The 20,691-nt window shown below is 45.2% G+C and overlaps 2 protein-coding genes across 3 annotated transcripts in view; both read left to right on the top strand.

Moving 5' to 3' along the window:
• The first annotated feature begins 653 nt into the window (after window positions 1–653).
• Window positions 654–10,919, top strand: LOC135811984 (uncharacterized). Of its 2 annotated transcripts, none has more exons than XM_065325268.1 (9): window positions 654–912; window positions 5,287–5,479; window positions 5,838–5,961; window positions 6,394–6,505; window positions 7,403–7,591; window positions 8,034–8,306; window positions 8,690–9,007; window positions 9,586–9,686; window positions 9,969–10,919. In XM_065325268.1, the coding sequence occupies exons 1-9, from the start codon at window positions 825–827 to the stop codon at window positions 10,632–10,634; spliced, it is 2,064 nt and encodes a 687-aa protein (XP_065181340.1). In that variant the 5' UTR covers window positions 654–824; the 3' UTR covers window positions 10,635–10,919. The 2 variants fall into 2 exon arrangements, with proteins under 2 accessions (XP_065181340.1, XP_065181339.1); XM_065325267.1 differs by lacking the exon at window positions 654–912 and adding an exon at window positions 3,756–4,161.
• A 3,881-nt stretch (window positions 10,920–14,800) lies between these two features.
• Window positions 14,801–20,691, top strand: part of LOC135812682 (uncharacterized) — a 7,638-nt gene continuing 1,747 nt past the window's right edge. The window contains exons 1-6 of the mRNA XM_065325955.1: window positions 14,801–15,319; window positions 17,478–17,658; window positions 18,486–18,606; window positions 19,053–19,176; window positions 19,620–19,850; window positions 20,284–20,586. Of these exons, the coding sequence (XP_065182027.1) occupies window positions 15,160–15,319; window positions 17,478–17,658; window positions 18,486–18,606; window positions 19,053–19,176; window positions 19,620–19,850; window positions 20,284–20,586 (1,120 nt within the window). The 5' untranslated portion in view covers window positions 14,801–15,159. The remainder of the gene's footprint in view (window positions 15,320–17,477; window positions 17,659–18,485; window positions 18,607–19,052; window positions 19,177–19,619; window positions 19,851–20,283; window positions 20,587–20,691) is intronic.

Raw genomic sequence — 20,691 nt, 5'->3', positions numbered from 1 at the left:
GCCAATATTGACAGGTTACTGTCAAAATACAACATTGCAGTTCGAAGAGGCATGATATACAGTAGCTATCCGGAATACGAGTACTTCAATCTACTGTCGTGGACATGGAAATCCAGTCGATTGACCGGGGCCGGCGCCCTCAGCGCGTACAGAACGCTGCATGCAGTGCACATGTTGATCCGATGCGACCAGCGAGCTGCAGCGCATAAATGCCCCGACCGCCATGGACCACGGCTGCATGGCCAGCTCGCTGGGCCGCTAGACGTGCCACCGAATTTCCATGTCCACGACAGTACATGATAGGGCACGTACTGTGTAGTCAATCAAATGAATGGCGCACACCGACAGGGTACTCTAGTTCTAGCGCTGGTGCGTGTACCGGTATCTGGTTGTTGTCAGCGGGACCCATGGAGTTTAAGTACATGTAGGAAAACTGTCACGGAAATGGACTGATTCTGGGTTGAAAGTTTATCCTGAAAATATCTGAATGCGGAAAAAGATAAATTGTATGTCAAGAATCTACTATGTGTTTAGTATGGCGTCCGCCTAATGATGATGTGGTGGGTTCTCATCATCATGAAATAAAATGACTGCATGCAAGGCAAATGGTGGTGATGGTGAAACTTTACTTGCATCCAGAGAAAGAAGTTTGCTACCAACCAGGTTTGACTCCTTTTCTTTCTTTTATGCAGCTATTCTGAAGTTTGAACTGGTCCCCGGCGTGTCTCTGCTCCTTTCCAAACTTTGTGGGCATAAATGGAATCTCATCGTGTGCTGGCAAAGATAAAGACTCGCGATACTAATAGCCAGGTGTTCTTCTAAATATGAGGATTATTTTTCTTATTCTAGGCTCAATGTGCTTTGTTGAGTCGTCACCTGCTGCTAACCAATCGACTTCCTCCACTGGCTCCAGTAAGTGATTGCGGATCTGTGTTGTCTAGATACCCATGAGGTCAAGAGGAAAAATGGGCTCAATACGGTCTATAAAAGGCCCAAGAGTCGCCTGGTCAATCTGTCCAGGCCAAAGCTCTTTCGCGCAGGGAGTACTGCTGTATGGTGCATGTGCCGAAAATGCCAGGTGTTAACCTTGATTACCAATATTACAAAGAAGCAGTCAGACTTGAATTGCCAGACCATTGTTGTCAACGCGAAACTCTGGCGACTTGTTCAACTTCTAGCATATACGAGAACACTTGACATGACTATGTTTCCCTCATTGACATGATGCTGGGTGAATTGAGTGCGATCACCTTCTGTCCCGGATCTACATGTAACTAGTAACTAGTCACAAAAGTCACTTACAGTAGTAAAGGACACATGGTTCCCCTCTTATGTCCATCCGTACATTATAGTACACTATGGTATTACATAATCCAATACTAGTACAGAACACCTTGTTCATGCTGTCAAACCAACAACGTCAATATACATGGAGTGCACTGTATAGCCATTCGCCGAACACCTAGAATTAAGCATCATTATTTTTTCTTTCGATAAGCAATAGGGCCCCCGGAATATAAATTTGATACTTGAGCTCTGAATGCACTTGTGCCAGTGGATATGACACTTATCCCCTCAGCCCTACGGTTAGGCACTGCATCTGCCGCTAGATTTATAGGGTTATAGGGTGTTAGCAGCCGTCCTGAGTTCCCTTCTGGAACGAACAAGATAATTTACTTCACTTTTTCCGCGTCGTGAGGAGGGCTTAGGCAAGTATGACTGATGGTGAACAGAGGGATATTTCTTGTCTCTATCAGCACTAGTTAATAACCATTTCTACTTGGTTGGGTTTCGGAATCTCCAGTCTATTTCCAGGTGAACAAAAATCGGAGAGTTTAACTTTATCTTGGTTTTGCTCGCCACGATCGCTTGTTTATTAAACTCTCTTCTCTGAAAACAGTACTAGTATGACATTATGATTTTTCTCGCTGTAGGGGTACGTTGGCGGTAAAAAATGTTGAACCCACAACAGAATAACCTTGAAAACAAGTAACAGTGCTCAATTGGGATGCGAAAAGATCAGTGCCCCGGAACTTTCCAATAAACAAGGTCCAGTTGACTAAATCCGTTTCTACTCGAGCAACAACAGCCTTGAGATGTCTCCTGATGATTGCGCGAAGCGAGCAAGCCTAGCAGGGACCGATTTCATTCCACTGAATCTTGAGTGTGGAACACGCAATACAAACTGCTGTGCTTGCATGGAACAGAATGCGCCTGATCCCTTTTATGCTAGCTTCGTGTTGCACTTTTCTCGGCGCTCTGCGTTAAAAAAACCGAGGGGCGCGTGATTAATTTGTGTTATGTAAAAAAATAAAATAAAAAATTCGACGGGTTCGCGTACTGGGTAGGTCATGAACAAGTAGTCGTACAACTCCCTGGTCAAGAACCACCTTTCCGCTTCCGTGGGACGCCACCACCCCATGATCAGGCGTCAGATGCGGCTCCTAAACGGTGGGGGAGGATAGGTCAGATCCACCAACCAGAGGCCAAAGGCCAAAATCCCATTTGCCACATTTGTGTTTTGATGGCAGGCATCCACCTGCGATAGATGTTTTCTTCTGAAAAGCTTTTTTGCGTAATCGAGGAAACAGTTCGATCACATTATTATGCCCTAGTCTCTCAATCGTTTCAAGCAACTGGTGCAAATTATAACCGACATCGTACCTGGTGTCCCTACATCGTATTGTCAAAGGTCTGGAGGGTCTACACAAGCTGGAAAAGTCAAGGCTTCAGCTCATCCTATACCCAACATCAACAGATGTTGAGCAACGACAGCACATGTCGAGCTGAGCACTGCGTGGCATCATGAATTCGTACGATGGCATTCATTCCAAACTCAATGTTACCATCGAACACAAGGCACGAGAAAATAGGCACCAATTGCATGATATTGGAACTAGTACTAAAGCATCTGTTGCCAAAGCGAAGGACGCTCACTCCACACTTGGCATTCCACACCTGGCGTTCGCAGTCAGTTTTGTAGTCCAGATTTTTGCCTTCTAATTGGGATACGATTTAACGTGCAAGACATGACTCACGAACATCCCTTGGCATATCCACCGGTCCTGGCAACTCATGATCAATCTGATTTCCTGAAAATGTTTTTATCCATCGTTCTTTCTCCTTTTCTCGTTCTTTTCAGTATACCTAAGCCTCTTGTATGGCCAACATAAACAGAAGCGCAACTTCAACAGGAAGAAAATGAGCTAAAATGGAGGGAGGGAGCTAATCTGGATGTGAAAACAGTCTAATACCGAGGGAGCTAAACATTTGGTGCACGGGTATCTAGCGTTCAAGTACAGCCTCCACGGCACCCAGTGATGTTGGTGAGGAAACATCGTGAGACAGTCTGAGAGATCTCGTGCTAGCATTGACATGGAGCTGGGGAGGGTGTCAAACGATTGTCACTTGAAGATGCCCGCATGTCAAGATCACTGCTGAGCCTAGAAGGACTAGATCATCTCCACGCTTCGTAAACGTGCCCCGGCTTGCTAATGAGTCAAGGGGAAGATGCCCCCAAGCTGTGGGCCACCCACGCGGCAAGGATATAGTGTAGACAATACCACTGCCGGAGAGAATTGGAGCAGCAATGGGATGAAGGGCAAGCAAATTAATGTCCCATGCCATACAGTATAGATTGACCTAACCTATGCGGTTTGGCATGAAACTGCGTGTTCTTGGCTCTACTCTGTAGAGGTGAGCAGACTAACGGCTGTATCTCCTGTTGGTGTTGCACGATTCAACATGAATTGGGCCTGTTTACTTTCTGCACCTGTGGAAGAAGAGTTGATCAAATCGCCGTGATTGGATTAAGGTCTTAGACAAACACAATCACGGTTCACAGGCTATCGCAATCTTTACCTGCTGTGAGGTTGCCGAGCTGGCCCCGCTGCCTTCATACATATTGCACCTTGTCTGATAGTATTCAATGGTCTTGCAAGACTGAAAGCGTCGTCCCTGTTAACGTTTGCAGTGAGGGATAGACTGTGTGTCCAACACTCCCAACGGAATGGAGAAAAGTGCCGAGTGGTACTGATTGGCTACTCGATACTATCACCTACTGAAGTATCATGAAGGATATACATGTAGGTAGACACCTGATACTGATCTGTATCGCCTTGCTCCAAATGAACGCACTGTTCGCACCTGAAGCAAGTTCATGTAAGTGTCTTAGCGAAGCTGTAATGCATGTGCACGTATGCGTTGGGTCAGCCGGGTGTAGAATTATGAGAGCAAGGAGGCTCAGTGAACGGATATTGGTGGACTGGATGAGTATCTACAAAGATGGGTGGGAGAGATAGATAGAGAGGCAGAAAAAGCAAGAGCGATATAGGGGTAAGAAGAGAAGGAATGCGAGTGAGAGAAAGACTCAAGGGGCGGGGGCGAAGAGCGAGTAAAAGAGAGAAATGGAGAGCGTTCAAAGAAAACTGGTGGCCCGAATGACTCCCCACAGAATGAGTGGTCCCCGAAATGTGTATCACAGAATAACAGGTCACCAGTAACATCAAGAGCATTGTGTGGATCGTATGCCACTTTTACGCGCAAAATAAAGGGAGTGGACGGTTCGATGGAATTCTTCTGTGCTGTGGAAGGCAGTCGTGAGTCAGTGAAGTGAGAATTCAAGTCGGCAGGAAAACCGCGAGCTCCCATGTAGGAAGCAACACTCAGTTCCCCAAAATAGATATAATGAATGGAAATGCACTGCAAAATTGGTAAAAATATAGAGCATTGTATGTAGTTGGGGGGACTGACAGGAACAAAGGCATGCTATCATACAGCAGGGATGTAATAGAAACAGCGCAAAGAAACGTAACCAGAAACCAAATGGTGTAGTGTTCGACACCACTGCTCACAAGTCAAATCATATTCTTGTCTTGTTCCTTCACACTCATCCCTTTCCCTCGTGTGTAAGCTGTAGGCTTTTTGCCCCGTTTCTCTGGCTCCTATTCTTCGAGATACTGTCATCACATCTCTGGTCTATATCTATAATATATTTTTGCCTTTTCTGCTTCTTTTCCAGTGTATTCTATTGTGATGAAAAGGCTGCACATTTGGATGGTCAATTGTTAGAAGTTTTGATAAAATAAAATAATAAAAATAAATTATCGTATCCGTTCCCGAAGAAAACTCACGACGGCCGCTAACACCCGATAAACCCTAGCGGCAGAAGTTTTGATTGTGAGAAATAATTATGACGCTTGCTCTTTTCTATAATGCTATTGCAATTTTATGTCTAACATATTGATGTACGTTGCGTTTCCTTTCTGCACTCCCCTATGAATACAGTTCTTTTGCCGCAGTGCGACAACCAATGTGCCAAGACTTGTAAAGTGTCCGGCACATCATGGCACATGAAGTGCGGCTGGTCTACAGTTGCTACCTTCTCCAAGGACGGCCAGTCCATTACCAACACGTCAGCACTAACAGCATCCGGCATGACAATCAGGAGAAAAGTCAGGCACGATGGTGACTTACAAATGTAAGTGTTTTTTTGCTGAGGAGATATTTTTCCTGGGCATGGATCACCATTGGAATAAGGAAATTTGACGAACAAAGCCACATGCTGTGCATTCTGTATTCTAAAATGTTTACGGACCACCCAACGATTAGCCAATCTGATTGTGTAAACAAGTGCATTCACTTTTTATGCCGAAAGCGCTCTGAGAAAGCAATTTAATACTAATTCGAATCGAGTAATTTAGTTTTCAGTATCGGGGAAAGTTCCCTCTCTGAAAAGCTGGCTGGATGGGTCATAGGATGGTCGTATAGGTTATTCGAAGGATCTGACCGCTACAATTTGTACGTCCTGTTTTGTTTCGACTCGTGTACGCTTTCAGATTGGAGGTTCTGAACCTGCAAGCCAGTACTCACAGTGGCGAATATCGCTGTCGGGGAGTGAATGAACTGCGAACACTGTTTTGGACAAGATGCGAGTGTCTAGTGGTCACATCGGGTCAGCAGGTGAGTCTGTGAATTATGTGATGGCTCTATCGCGTGACGTTTTCCAGAGAGTTTATTTTTTAGCGACTGGCAGAATTTAATTCCCATCGCATCTCGTTCAGTAGCTTCATTATTGCGGGAGGCCCCAAATCCGTTAGGCTTTAGAAACAGACAAGGGAATGAATTTCTGGACACGGCACAGAGCTATTTAATTATTGAATTTCAATGTACCACAGTAAACCTTAGGACGGCAGTGGTTGTGTATTTTGGTTATGAGATGACTAATTTGTCTTTACTGGAACATCGAGTGAACATAGCAAGTGAGTGCATGATACCTGAACATAATTCCTGCTGTGAATGTACATGAATGTGAGAGTTCACTTGTGCGACATTTGGCTGAATTACCTCGCGCTTTTGATGACATTATTGTTGCGCAAATCTATTCAACCGCAGGAACAGCAACAATGTCTGCAGGCGATACGTCCAAAGATCTCTCCACCGGGGCCTCGCAACGTGAGAGGTTTTGAAGGTCAACCCAGCCTAGTGTTGGATTGCTTTTCTACAGGTAAAGTTTCTGCGTAGTTCCGTCTCATCCCCTCTGGTCTGTCTCATACATTGTGTACAGTTCATTTGTACTTCAACAGTATTGCCCTTTGTGTTGCTGCATGGATTGGCAATTCCAAGATTGCCTGAACCTGTGAAGTATTTTACTAGTCTATATATTTTCAGAAAAGAAAAGGACCGAGGAACTACAAGTTACGCTATGATGTCCACTATCACCACCAGTTACTTGACAATCAGCTCATACGATCACATTTCACGGCACGTTCTACAACTACATGTATCTGCCAACCAGCTCTAGCACGCCATGGATGCGCACTCCGACAGCCTTACAACTTGGATTGTTCGTTGCTTTGCGTCCTTGAATCGTCGTTGGACCGTATTGTCCAATGGTCTTGCAAGTATCGTCATCGACATGCATGTATGTACATCTGCCAAAGTCCTTCAACACAGATAAGACTTTCAGCTTGGGCTTGTCTTGGTTGCACGCACCTTTCCCTCCTATGGTATTCCTAGGAATACCATAGGAGGGAAAGGTGCGTGCAACCAAGACATGATCGCATGAGCTGATTGTCAAGTAACTGGTGGTGATAGTGGACATTATAGCGTAACTTGTAGTTCCTCGGTCCTTTTCTTAGAACCTTAGTTGTGGAACGCTGTTGGAGTGCGTTTCCAAGACGTACTAGAGCTGATTGGCAGTTTGTTGTGGAACATTAGCACTGTCGGTCAGTGTCGTGCAATGTTTGTAGAGCTGATTTTCATGTAACTGGTGGTTAAATTGGACATTATAGCGGAACTTGTAGTTCCGTGGTCCTTTTCTTTGAAATACTTTCATCCGTGGCTCTCCATGCGAGTGTATTCCTTGTTTCTTGACTGCATCATATTCCTCCTGCTCTGACAGGCGGGGCTACTCACTTACGTCGATGGCTCTTCAACAGCTCACCTATCTCCAGCGCTAGCCAGTGGAGCCCCACCTACGTCCTGCGGAACGTGACAAGAAGCATGGCCGGCCAGTACACCTGTGAGCTGCTGGAGAAGCATAGACGAGAATACTATGACAGAGTAGATTACTTCGTCACAATACAGCAAGGTATGGCAATGGCCTGACATGCGCCTGACGTCCGTAAATGCCGCGTACACAAAGATGCGGTGTGCCTGGTCTCTTGGAGATGTACATGTATATTATGTATATTATGTATATGTATATGTATATGTATAAGGCTAGAAAGTGAAAAGGTGTTTCATGTGTTCAGCCAATGGCTTGTGAAGTTCGACCGTGGCAGACTCTGTTCGCACGAGATACTGACCTTTAAATATATAATTATCATATTTTGGTCCAAGCATACTTCATGGTGGGGATGATAAATTTGATTCAAGTTGCATCAGAGAATGTGAGCCTGCCTAGTAACATTTACACCTTTAGCATTGCCCAGGAAAAGGCTGTGACTTGCCTGAAAAATTGCTTTTATTCCCTGTTCATTACTGCTGTTTTGTGTGTGTATTATTTTACTTTCCAAACTGTTTTGGTACAGACACCCGAAAGAGAAACATCAACAAAGTCATAAACGAGACATCGCTCGTGACGAGGAGGCTGACGTGTCCCTACGCCACAATGCCTTGGGCGCTGAATCAATCTGTCCAGTGGTCTCAGGACGGAACGCCGCTAAACTCCAGCACAATCGGAGTATTCTTTGCGCGGACAAGCGTGATCATCGTAGATTTACGACTCCTGGATTTCGCCCGGAGAACAACAATCTCATGCAGAATGTCCGAGACCAACGTCGAGGCGCTCTTCAATATTATAAGTAAGCCGTGTTGACGAAAGTGTACTTGCTGCGCTGGTGTGCTTATGCTTCGTGCATTGGTTCCGCTAAGAGCGCATGGTGGTGACGGATGTAGGATTATAGTGAAGTGGCCGAAAGCTAGGAAGCAATGTATATTATATCGACAGATTTGTTTGATAACTGGTCTATCGAGATTACTGCATGATCTTCAAAATGTTGCGGAAGTCCACCACCGTATGTGCATGTACATGGCACTTGTTTTGCTGTTATTCGGTAAAAGCGAGTTTGTTTCCGTGCTTGTTGGCACGAGGAACGTTTACCTATTTCTTCGTAACTTGGTAACAAAGCATCGAGTTTTTCTTCATTTAGGCAACTTATATCTCATTTTCTTTCTTTCTCTCCAGTGGTTCCTCCGGATGCACCAAGGAAGCCTCACGCGCGGCCAGGGAACAAAATCGTGGCCATCCAGCAAGACCACGAGCCGACAACGAAACTAATCGTAATCAGCACGTTCCGTCAAGGTCGCATGAGCATGGCGATGAGCCACCTGGTCGAGAGGTTCGAGAGCAAAGCCGACCCAAAACAAGAATTGACTCCATCAGAAGCCTGCTTCATGGCGTCCCAAGACTCTACCGTCAGTCTGGCTATTGAGTTGCAGTATATCACGCGTGATGGCATACGAAGCAGTAAAAGCGAGCCAGAAAACTGGAACTACCACCCAAGTACGTAGATTTGTCGTTGAAAATTTTTCATTAATTTTTCATTGCATCTTTAAGTAGGGTTCGATCAATAGATCTATTTTGTACACAACGGTGTGCCTCCTTCGTGAGAACGTGCCAGCGATTGCATCTCACGATTTGCACTCTGCAAAAGCCAGTTACCTGTTGCTGTGTAGTTGCCCTGAGTGAAGTCCAGCAAAAGCGCAAAGTTGACGCCCTTAACAAATTCGGATTACATCACTGGGTTTCTTTCTACTGCACTGGAACGTGCAGCATCACTGGAACAATTGGCAATGGCGTACACATGTACATTGCATATTGAGCACGCCAAATATGCTCCTTTGTCGGATTGTTCTCGCAAAAATGCACTTCAGGCATCAAATTTGCTCCCCCGTTCCATGTATTGTGGTACAAAGCTTAGCTTGAAATATCGTTCAGATAATGTAAAAGTGCCGTGCACTAGTTCCGCTTTCTTGGACGTCAGCATGTGATCTCTATACTGTCTGTTCCTTGATAATGGCGGCCCATATTCAGGTACGCTGACTTTTGTTATACTGCATGACTGTACTGTGTCCGTTTAGGTCTGACGAAAACGCATCTTCACACATTCCTCCTGTTGATGAAGGCCAACGAGAATGGGTGTAACAGCAATTCCAGTTCTGCCACCAACACCTTGTCGGTGGTAAGTAAGACCTCGTACTGCTTACCAACCCCACATTGCCCACTTGTTCACATCTCGTGCTTCCTGGCATATAATCGATTCCGAATTCAATCTATTTGGTGCCATTTTACCCACCATTAGCCTGTTGGGATTACATCAGAAGCAGAATAATTCATGGTGCTACATTTTGAAACTCACCTTGCGCATGACCTTACAATCACTGTACCTCCACACTCATTTAATTAATCCAAGAATTTAACAGGTTTCCTTATTGTCTGTTCTTTGCGGGTTTGTCCGGCTCAGACTGAATTCTCTCGACTTTGGCATCAACGTCTCACCGATATCTTCAGCAAGCTGTGCTCATGTTGTTCGCTCGAGAAACCGCTTGCTATGCAATTGGACGAAACCACTGAGGACGTATGCACGACGTTTAGCCATCCCCACGATGTAATCCCTCTAATGAACTGCACTGCAGCAGGAGGGGCACTGGTGGAAGTGAAATTCGCAGTAAGGTCGACGACGGAGCTCACAAACCTAGCCGCTCCATTACATCGTTTTCTCCGCGCATTCCCAGTTTTATCCCTCAACGATGACTGGGAGTTCTCGTACCAAGGATTCTGGGTGTATGGTCCGTACTGGGAGGCATTCTCTCTTGGCAACCTGACCACCCTGACTGAGACAGCTGTTAGTGTGAGCATGCAATTCACAACCAGCCTGTGTGCGTTCAGTTCCCAATTGACATATATTGCACATGCAGAACACACTAGCATGATAACTTCAGAAACTATGGTCACTAGCAATGCCACAGAGTACATCACTTCATCAGGGCCGGCCACGACCCACACACCTGTTTCTAGCCTATATCTTTCCCCTACAAAGAGTAGTGCGGACGTTATGCTAAGCCTATCAGCTATTAACTATTTAGTAGTTACCGTCTCTGTTCTGAATATTTTGGCGATGAGTGTCTAGTGTTGCCACTTGCCAGTGCTGACCGTCGGATAGTATTGAAGCTACTTTACATTCTTTGCGCTCCATCGCATTGTTTGTATGTGTCTTTAGCTCCAAGGTGCGGTATCCTGACCCGTACAGGTCTATCTTTTGTTTTTGTCTGGTGCGTGTTCTTGGCCGTGATGCCGAGACCTAAGGTCAGCAGAGCCATCAATGCCCCACCATCACTGCTGCGTCTCGGTGCTCCTCCTGCTCACTATTTGCACGGTTGGTCCTAGTCTCCGTACGATGGTCGTTCATTTTCTTTTCGAGCTGGGTATGTAGTTGAAGAAACCACTGCAGCTGTACTTACGGTTGAATTAGATGGTGGTAAAGACACACATGGCAATCTTCTTCTTGGATGTCTTCGGTATGAAGACATCCAAGAAGAATATTGCCTGATGAATCCAGCGGGGAAGAAACGTACAGTCGCAATCGAGCTATGTCGTTGCTGTGTCATCTCTAACTGTTATGTGCCATGCGATACCTGATGTACCAGCTTGCTATGTCGGATACCGCTAAACATGAATCTACTAGGCGCCAGGCGCGAACTGATGGTGATGGTGGCGAGAAGGAGAGCTCCGTTCCAGAACTTTGAAGCCCATAGAGCGTGTGTGGGCAGGGGTGTTTTTACCGCCATAATCATGAGCTGGGTTTGTGAACATGGTGAAAAAGAAAGAAAAAAGGTACTACTGCACGCTTAGCGATCTTGATAGAATGGAATGCATAGGAATGGTGGCTGTGCACAACTCGTCCTGGTGCACTTGATCTTGTACACTTAGAGTCGAGATCAAACTTCTCCGACGTGGTTATTTTTATTCCTTGAAAGTGCTGCCTGATGAGACAACACCACGATAATGTTCGTCTTGAGAGGTATCTGAAACATGCAATGGACTATTATTCAATGCAAGTATTTCTCCGACAGTGACCATGGAAGGCTTGAACCATACTGTTTACAGTCATATTGAAGTAAATATTCTTCCTTTTTAACTACTCACTATCATTTAAGTAACGTGTTGGTATAATTATTCCTTCTTCTTCCACCCTTTTCACCCTTTCCGGCTTCTCGGCGTACAAGCAAAGTCGAGTCAAATCCGTCAACTTTCCCCCCCCCTTTTCTTATGCATTTGAAAACTCATCATATCAAAATTAATGATATTCGTACGGAATTTCGCTGGTTTCTCTACATACCCTGCACAATTCTACAGGCCAAATGGTGCGGAACCACCAGTCGGCTACTCTATCCATGTCATGCGGGTGATATTAATTTATGACATAATTGCAGCTGTATAGTCATTTGACTCATTCCGTTAACGTTTAAAATATTGGTAAAATTTAATATACCCCTGGCCGTGCGGGCTTTCCAAGCTGGAAAGTCATCCTCCGGAACATATCTCCCCTTCGCAACACCGCCACCATCAGTTCACGCATGACCCCTGATCAAGGCATGGCCAGTGGTATTTATATAACGGGCTGGCACGTCAGGTAGCGCTTGGCACGAAGAAGATGACGTGGCGCAACCCTGTAATGTTTTAGGTACTTGTACGTGGACACGAACAACAACAAAAAACACACCACCATTGTTGATGCTGTAACGTTTTTAATTTTCAGTTTTATTAAATACAAAATAGGTTGATTCTGAAAGTAAAACCCCTCAGGAGTGTTATTCAAGTCTTTAAAAAACAAATAATATTTCACTATTATTTTAGCACTTGAAATTTGGGTGTATTGCTGTTTGAGCAAATTGTTGAAGTATGCAAGAAATCAATTTCTTGCACTGGAGTGGCTCCCTCGGGTAGATGGATACCAGGTTCGTTCTCTCTGTGGGATGCAGGAGTGTTACCAGTCACAGCGGTGTCAGCATTCTCCCAAGTGTTGCAAATATCGACTAGTGCAGGTTGTACTGCTGGCTGTACCTGTGCACCACGATCACAACCGCGACCACGGCCTAATCCACGGCCTATTCCTCTCCCTCTGCCACGTCCTCTGCCATGTCCCCTTTCACCATTAGCAGCACTTACATTGTATCTCAGCGGCACTGTACTCGTGTGTGACATCCATGTCACTCTCGCTTGTGCTGCTTTCACTCAACATGTCATCGTTGTTATCGTCGTCAGAAAAAATATTTTCAACAGGATCGTCTGGCTCCACAAACCCATCTTCGCTGGATGAGGAGGCGACAGGGTCGTCGGGAAGGGCCTCCAGAAGCAAAAGAGCTTGCTCCCCGTCCATGGTTTTCACAGCATGGCAGACAGTCGCGAAGCCAGCTCAAGCGAAAGTCGAGAACATCTGCAGGCAATACCAAAGCAGATACGCACTTTCCCCAAACCGCATTTTTCAAGTAGGAATTTCCGCTATTTTTTATCCCGCATCACATAAAAAAATTGTTGGCACCCTCTTCGGGTACATGTTGGCTATCAGTAGGGAAAATCCAAGCTCCCTGCGATGAACCGGTCCAGCGCTGTGTGCATAGAAGTCATCAACCACGAGCGGTCGAAATTTGTACGTACAAACGGTAAAGGGGTTAATTATGCAGCCCTGGGCTGATGCGAGAGGGGTAATCTACGACACACGCGACATTACTTCAGCAAGACAAAATGTTAGTTGAGTTCCGGGAATGAAAACATTTAGCCAACATGTTTGGAATGCCAGTGGGCCAATAGGGTTTTGGATTGTTTCGGAGTCATGATGCCAGTTTTGTGTATGATGTAATTGGCTTTTTTAGTTTGCAAAAGTATTTCTGTTTAACTTGAACTCTTAGCCTCGGGGTGGCGCATCATCTCTTGAAGGTTATCAGTTGGGATTCTTTCAGCACATGAAGCGTTACGCTACATCTCCACTTCAAAACTTAACTCAGTAAGATGGGATCTCAGGATGATGAGATCTCCACTCCAGTAATGCAGGCAAGTCCCTCTCTGGCGCCAAGGAACACCAACATCCCTCCGGACTCACTGCTGTGTACCGAAGTAAATAGTTATCCACAACCCAAACATGTATGCACAAGTACAAGCACGTGTACGAGTCATATAAACTCAGTTTACCAAACATTGCCGGATCGCCAAGTGATGGAAGCATGTGCATAGCGTTCCGGAAGGAAGTTCGGTCACAGGCTGCCGTGCAGCAACGATATCTGGTCACCAGAAGTACAGTCATGTGCATGTATGTCATAACTCACGTGCAAACACATAATGTACAGATACCTACCTGTATGTCTCCACAGTCAGATGGTAGGTTCTGCACTGTCAGCACTTTACTCCAGTGAAGAATGCTCGACGCACTGTGGCACAGGAAAATACTATAACAACGGACGCGACACCCATGCAGTGGCTGTTATGTGTCGATCAAAGACCTTCTCTCAGTAAACCCCATCCGCTACGCCAAATGAATGATAGTGTAGAGATAATTATGATGGCTATTTCCAAGGCGTTACAGTGGCCCGTGAGCAAAGGAAATGGACCACAAGGATTATTGGCGGTGCTGGCTTACGATCTTTGTTCGGAATACCTTCTGACTCATTCCGACAGGGCCCACATTAGGTGTGACTTGGACATTTGGGAAACTACAAAATATCTAGTTCTGACTGAAGATCCAACTGCTGCCTCCTGAACCTGACAACCGTTGTAGAATGTACATGTACATGTAGTTGCAGTAGATCAAGAAATTCTCTTCTTCAGTAGCTATGGCTACAAGTTTCGCAACCTCCCCAGACTTAGCTCTCCAAATGGTTATGAATCATTTCCGCAGCTTCATCGAACCGTGTACCGGTCGTGGTTAAAACTAGCCAGGGGTTAAGAAGGGAGGAACTGTGAGTTATTGATGTTCTGCACCATCGCTGCGGAACACGGAGAAGTCCTCTCACCCCGAGAACAGTCCTAAAAGCGCCAGGCATGGAAATAGACAACTTTACATTTCATCTTCCCACTTTCTACGTGCACATGCATGTTTAGCTTTTCGGGTTGGGGGGAAGTCGACGATTTTTGCCCTAATTTTATTTTTTGAACGTGCAAAAAGCGGCAAACCTGTCCGTAGTCTTTGTCGCGTCTGGTGCCTCTTTGACACCGAAGCGCATGCAGGAGTACTGAGTAGGCTGCATGCTGTGTACAATCTTGAATCCAGGATCCTGGTTCCGAAAAGCCCTATGACAGCCGGAGCTTCCGTTGACCTGTTTGGGCGTGCTGGTCGAAGACGGGAGATCCAACGCGACGTCGATTACCAATCCTGCCGGAACACCGTTCGACCATGGTCACCTAAAAATTACGCTGCAAGCTGAAATGCATAGTGAACAGGCAGTGGAGCGCAGCAGTGCTATAAAACCCGGCCCAGCTCATCAGGACAGCAGAAACAAGACGAGAATTGCTCAGCAAGAAGGACAAGAATACCGAAAGAGAAACCTTCTTCCAGCGATATCAACAGAATCGGTGCGACCAGCCTGAGGAACGCCCCGCTACAAACCGAACTCTAATCGATTTGCTCAGATACCCAGAGTTCAGAGCGTTAGCAGATCACGATGATCATGATGCTGATGATGATGATGGAGAACGTCCTTGAACGTGCACAGAACATGAACTGTGTGTTCATGCTTATCGTTTTACTTACTCTGGGACGAGCCTCGCTGGCCACGCCGGAGAATCCGAAACTATCGGACTGGAGAGTCTACGCTGAGAACGGTATGTGCTGATGTGATTTTGAGTAGGGGATTGGTTGGATGCAGCATGATGACAGGAGATTTGGGGACTTATGGGGTTTGCGTGTTTGAGGTACATGTTTTAGTCTGGTGTGTGCTGTGCCTCAACAGCATTTCTACTCCGTCGTGTAAGGTGCAGTGGCATCCATTGAACACACCTTTTCAGTAAATGCAAGTTTGGGGTATGCGCGCCGGAGTCGTAACAGATTTGGGTATTGTCTCAAACGCTCTCCAGTCGACCGTCAGGCGGAAAGTAATTTGTTTAGACTGCGACATGAACATGAATTCGTGCTCTGCGAAGGTTTGTTGAAGTTTTCTAATCACGTGATAGCAATGTATCAACAATGAAATAACTCCTAGACTCACTGAAGCGGCAAGGGGGAAACGAAGTATACGAAACGTTGTCTTGGAAGCTCACAATTTATTCTGGAGAACTAAAGCGTTAGACAGGGAAGTCTCTTTGCAACGATATCGCACTTTTGCCTTTTGGAAATCGAATTATTTCCTCGTACGTTTGCTCATATACACTACACCCCTGGTGATTGGACGTACATGTAAGTTATAATATGTATTTCCTAGGTTTTTAATAGAACAAATGTTCAGGGTTGTGTTACAGGAGTGTATATTGTCTATCATTTTCAAGCATTACCAATGGAAGGTATTGAGACATGACATCAGTATGGTTCTCCGTTGGAGTGTTTCGTCGTAGGTAGACTTGCACCGTTTGAGTAGATCAGTGTTTTTAGCCCATAATATGCATAAGCAAGCACGATGATCTGTACTTTAGCCTCTACAAGAGGGGCTGATCACTCAAGGCTTTTGAAGACCTCTTGAGGATGATGTTCGGTCCTTGAGCTCCCTTGCCAACACGAACTGATACGCACGTTGAGCGGTTCCAATAAGAAGTAGGGCTGTTGTGACATGCAAGGTTTCCCTGGAAAAGGGCTGGGATTTTCAAGTGCGTGCATGTCAAATGGCACTGGAAAGAAGCTTCATTATTGGATTGAAAGTTATACAATTATGTAAGGTCTTTGAAGTGCAAGTGTGCATCACGTGATGCTAATTAATCAGTTTGTCATTGATTCTATACCGTCGGTGCTCGACGTATTGTGCTGACATCCAATAAGATAATGTACTAACTATTTGTAAAGTCCTGATATGTTTGCAAACATTGACAAATTACTGTGACATTTAGAAAGCAGGGACTTGCGTAAACTGACCTACGCCATATACTTCACAGTCGACACCATGCACGCATCAAGGGAAATCGTGTGTGTTGAATGGGGGGGGGGGGGGGGGGAGGTGGGAGGAGGGTCATGGATACCCATGCATGACCCTGTTTAGGGCCGCGTTCGGTTGATACAACCTAGAACAGGATTCACCAGAACAGCGAGTTTGGTTGGAACTGCACGTGTTCTGGGTCAGCCAGAACATGTTCTGCTTTTCACGAGTCGTTTCACTCTTTCACAGTCAAACCTGGGGGGAACATCGATTTTGGTCCCAAATGATCACGTGCATACGATTTTGGGTTGGACCCGTTGTGCCGTACAAAGTGACCATGGTAACCCGTACACATTTTTGAAGAATGCACCTAGTTTGGCACCCTTTTCACAAAATATGCTCTGTTTCTGGAGTACCGTTTGGTTGGCATGAGGTTGCTCCATGTGCACCAGCTGTTCGATCCTGTTCTAGATCGTACGAAACAAACGCACCCGAAGTCGTTGCGAAAAAGTAGTTAGAGCAGTGGCTGCGAGGTGTAAATTTTTCGTAATCTACATGCATTTACTGGTCTAGGTTTTCGCACCGCAATGGTGAATATATTCTTGCTCCGTTCGCGTTGAAATATCTCAAATTGCCACCGGATAGGGTTGCTACATCTTTTACTTCAGAAAAAGAAGAAGAAATTCTCATGTAGCTTCTTCTTGAGCCGGTCTAGAATGCTTTCATTTTCATAAGATTTCATTGTGATTTCATTGTGATCTTTCGACCAGTAACTCTCAGCTCTGCTCAGGAATCCGAACAAGGTCAGAACAGCTAGATGTCCTGAGATTGATGACCTTTTTTATATGTACAAACCTTGATTGTTCTTGTTGTTCTGTTCTGTTCTGTATGTACATGTATATGTATATCGTTTTTCTTAGCCACGTATTACACACCAAAGTGGGCGGACGGCGCATGCACTCCGGAATGCACTGTGCAGTGCCGCTACGCCGGCCGTTCCAGCCTTCCCATGCGTATAGATTGCACGACCACAGACCCAGCTACAAGCTACATCAGCCTGACTTCGAATGGCTCCCAAGAAAATGTTACCCAGGGCAGCAGGTAAGTTTCAACTTGACAGTTCAACATATTTGGTAAAATGAATACATGTACATTTACATGCAAATCACTTTGATGTATGAACAAATGTTGCATGTTGCATATTTCCCTTGGCTCTTGTGTTACATCATTGTGGTTCCTCGGAATTTGGAAGATACTAGCCACGTCTAGCAATCCCCTGGAACTCGGCCTGGGTAGAGGAGCTGAACACCTTTAACTGTTGGTGCAAACCGTGCGAAACTGGAATAACCGTACATATTCAGAAGTTTGCTCCGTAATTTTTTTTGCCACTTCCTAGCCTCTTTTACGGGTAAGTTAACACAATGGATTGAAATGCAATAAATCATACCCTGGAGAAGAAATGAGAAAAATGCATGTGTAAAATAAAGAATTTCAAACCCAAACCCACATCGTAAAGTGTAAAGTGCACCGTAAAGTGCTGATTCTTCCAATCAACATAAGACTTGAAATGATCATCGCATAGTAGTCCGCAATGCTGCTTTTCTAATTCTCATTATGATTAGCATGCAATGTACTACCCGAAGTACTGAATTTACTTCTTCTGTACTCTATATTCTAATGTATCTTCTACCTCTTCTCCCTTACGAACATACTTTTTCATTTTCCATACTTACTTAGGAGACTCCCTTCGATAGGCATCTATTTGCCTCTGGAGGATCCGTGAAATAAAAATCAATCAATCAAAAAAAAATCAATCAAATATATCACATGTAATCCCATCCTGCCTCACGGACTTCAACTCAGTCTCTTTTGTTGATGCTATCATTCATGTTCAATGCATTTGCTCACTGCACTCTTTTGCGCTGCAGCTATCGCATCCAGGGAAAATTCAAACCAGTTCATGACGGTGTATACCGTTGCAAGGACAGTAGACCAGAGACCCAGACCAACCATACCTGTATCTGTCTCCGGGTCCCTGCATCAATGCAGGTGAGCTACTCGTATTTTATTTTCAGTTATTTCATTTTTGAAGTATTCTCATGATGGTCCTGCTATACACCTGCTGCTATGGACATCAACAACACCAAAAATGTCCCAGCTATTATCAGCTTTGATTTAGACATTTTGATAAGTCTGATAGGTTGCAAAGAAAAAATATTCTGAACAAAATTTACTTCCACCATGGGAAGACCTTTTTGACATTTTAAGCATCGCATACTTTTCTTTTCGTAGCTTTTGTTAAAGGTTTCTTCTATTTGCAATTTTGCAAAGTGGATCTACTACAATTTCCCCTAGATCACCAGTACATGTATAATTTTCGACTCTCATTGACCACTCGACCCCTGAATTATCGATTTTCAGACAATGGGAAGAGCTCTTCATAACAATAATTTTCTTGCGCTACTTCTACTATTGTGTTCCCCTCATGACCTCAGGAAGTGTTCGAGTGCTATCCATCGCCAAGAATCTACCCGAACCTAACACCGGAGGAGCGTCGCCAAAAGCAGAACGTGACGGTGGCGGAGGGATCAAAGCTTGTCCTACGCTGCCCGTTTACCAGTAAGCAGTGAACACATTACCTGCCTGCCATGCCACTGGTTTACACCATGATCGCTGGCTATGACTGTTATCACTTGAGAACGGGTATATTCACAAAGCCAATCTCATGAAACCATAATATTTAAATAGAACGGAGGCACAACAGGCTTATACCCGCACTACTGCAATGGACTTCCGTAGGCATGGACGTACCCTCGGAACGGCTGCTCCGACCAACCTGGGACCCACAGCATAGGAATCAGTGTATGTTTACAGGCTTGCTTTGCAGCCCCTACTCTCCCTGCTGTTTTTTTATTGTATACTCTGTTGTCTTCTCCCCTTCTGACAAGTAGGTTGTGTACTTAGTAAAAAAATTTCGGTACGCGGAAATACTTTCCCCTCGATTGTAAGAATCATTTTCGCTCATCCTGTATTCATTATGACATTGTACAACTGTTTTGCAGAACTGCGGACTAATAGACGTTCCATGAGTTTCATCCAATGGAAATACAGCAAATTCCACCAGTTCAACGAAGATGACAGCGCTCTGCTGCCGTGCCGAAAATTCACAAGCAAACACTTCACCATCCACAACGTCACTGCTGCCAACGACGGCGTGTACACGTGTGTTGTAATGGGCGACAAAAGAGCCTCACCAAACTCGACTTTCCACTTCATAGTCCGCGTCAAACCAGGTGAGTACTTGCTTACTACTATAGTGTACTGAGGTGGGACTTTCCCTCTCTGTACCTATACAGTCAACTTTGCGTATAACGACACTCAGCAGGGCATCAGAAAAGTGTCCTTATTCGCGATATGTCCTTATACCCGAAGTCGCATTATATGTATTACAGTTAGATAGGACTTTGCTCTGGGCATGGTAATTCTGTCGTTATTCGCGAATTGTCGTTGTATCTGCAGTCGTTATTAGCGAAGTTAGTCGACTGTATGTGAACATATCATATTTGCTTAGGCACCTGATTATTGCACGAGTTGGCATGAAGATCTATTTTCTTGAAAATCCTCCCAAATGGTGCCGTTATGTATCTGGGTACTTGTGTGTGTGTTTGCGTGTGTGTGTGTGTGTTTGCGTATGTATGTGCGTGAACGTACACCCCATGATTGTAGTTCCCAGAATGGCGTCTGTGAATGTTAACACGTCAGCTCCAATGAGCACACTCACGTGGCTGCGTCCTCGCACTGGCCAAGTCTCCCTGCTCGGCTATCGCGTCAACATCACTTTCAAGGTGGGCCACACGACCAGCGTCTGCTCTCACACAGTACCCAATTCAGCGCACAGCTTGGATCTCAGCAACCTGCTATCACAGTGCCAGCAGTGTTCTCCTGTGACTGAGGCATCCGTGTCAGTGCAGGCGCTAACCAATCTTGGCTATGGCCGGGCCAGTGAGCCTACGTCATTGGATGACTACTGTAAGTAACATGTTGTTGCACACATGTACTTTATTTATAGTGGAAATCAAAACAGGCATAATGCCTAATAACAATGGACCCACAGAATTTCGTACAACTTACCCA

Source organism: Sycon ciliatum, chromosome 3 (genome assembly GCF_964019385.1).
Source record: "Sycon ciliatum chromosome 3, ocSycCili1.1, whole genome shotgun sequence".
NCBI lineage: Eukaryota > Metazoa > Porifera > Calcarea > Leucosolenida > Sycettidae > Sycon > Sycon ciliatum.
The sequence above is the reverse complement of the archived record's forward strand: the minus strand, read 5'-3'. Positions and strand labels throughout refer to the sequence as shown.